This window comes from Perkinsus marinus (genome assembly GCF_000006405.1).
Source record: "Perkinsus marinus ATCC 50983 genomic scaffold scf_1104296937956, whole genome shotgun sequence".
Lineage (NCBI taxonomy): Eukaryota > Perkinsozoa > Perkinsida > Perkinsidae > Perkinsus > Perkinsus marinus.
Window position 1 is genome coordinate 1 of NW_003213631.1, and position 1,450 is coordinate 1,450.

The window sequence follows — 1,450 nt, forward strand, 5'->3', positions numbered from 1 at the left end:
CATCATCACAAGTAACTTGGAGAGTTAGCTTTTCGGAGACAGGTCGAATCTGCTATTGCAAGCCTCGAAGATCATATGACCGTTTTTCGGGTAGGCATTGAAGCGACAGTGACTACCCATATTCATGTCACTAGCGAGGTCCTGGAGGCAGTCGTCATCAGCAACACCCAACGAACTGGCCTGGAGCTTATAGGATTCCCGCAGAGCAGTAGTGCGATTAGTGGTTCCGGATGTAGAGATCTCGTAGTCGAAGTCGACGTCATTGCATGTGTCATCATAATCGCCATTACTCAATTCAATATCGGCCACCAAACGCGCCTGTGTCAATTCCTTAACGGTCATGATGCAGTAAATCCCCTCTTCATTAAACCCATCGTACTTCTGGTAGGTCTCCATATAGGAACCTGCTTGAACCAGTGGTACACCATAGGCCAACAGTTGGATCAACACGATAGAAGATATGATCATTATAATTTGCTCAGATGTCTCCGATGACGAATGGAGGTGACTCAAGGAGCGGTGACGATTATGGGTAGAGGGGAGTTGCAAAAAATACTGACGAGATCAGACCCCATTTCTGTTAAGCATGCGGCAGATTGCCGTCGGCAGTGATAAAAATCAACAAATCTCGTCGATGGAAGAACTGAGATCGTTTTGAGGAATGCGAGCCACTCCGAGCGCGTTCGGAACACGGCGTTCCTCGTTATCCACTGGATAATATCCAGTACAATCGCAGCGATTAGCCGTGGATAACAGAATGCACTAGAGGAGCTAGTTGATCTCATGAAGAAGCAGGCGGCGCCTACTGAAATACTATGTCGAGAACACCTACATCAACGTGCTTCTGAATCTGGAAACCGTGTTGACCTACCAGAATGACGTGAAGCTTTTGGCACATCGAGCCTATACAAGCTGAGGTGCAGCTCAAACCAGTTGCGGGAAAGCCTTCATACCATGTCTTTGCGGTCACTCATGCCATTCTTAAGATATTGGACCGAGAGCTGCTGGAGGCCCAGCTTATCGTGTCGGAATCCCGAAATAGAACACCTGTACTTATCGTTGTGCGCTTCGTTCGAGCGTGCCAGCGGAGAGACTGATCTCATATTTGTGGCAAAGGGATCTGTTACATTAAAGCGGCTCTTCGGAAAGGCTTGGTGCAGTAACCTCTAACCGTATCATTTTGTGATGTTTTGTAATGCTAGTCGCGCAGTGGGCTAGGAACATTCCAGTAAAACTGTGATAACTGGTGTACCCGGAGCATTGTGCGGCTGTGTCCATTTCGATGGTCATCGGGTAGATTTCGTGCGCGGATGTTGTCACGTTTTGATCGTGTAAGTTTTACCACACACTTGTATCCATTTACTCCTGTGTTGAGATTCTCGCCCATGATATCGGGCGGGTTTGACTAAGTTAGACTGTGACAAATCCTCAGCTGGAGTCTCGGCCGAAA

General features: G+C 47.8%; 1 protein-coding gene across 1 annotated transcript; it reads right to left on the reverse strand.

Moving 5' to 3' along the window:
* Window positions 1-24: 24 nt before the first annotated feature.
* On the reverse strand, window positions 25-468 carry Pmar_PMAR020133 (hypothetical protein; the record flags this gene model as incomplete). Its single annotated transcript, XM_002782857.1, has 1 exon — window positions 25-468. One exon carries the CDS (start codon window positions 466-468, stop codon window positions 25-27), a length of 444 nt encoding a protein of 147 aa, XP_002782903.1.
* Between the last annotated feature and the right edge of the window lie 982 nt (window positions 469-1,450).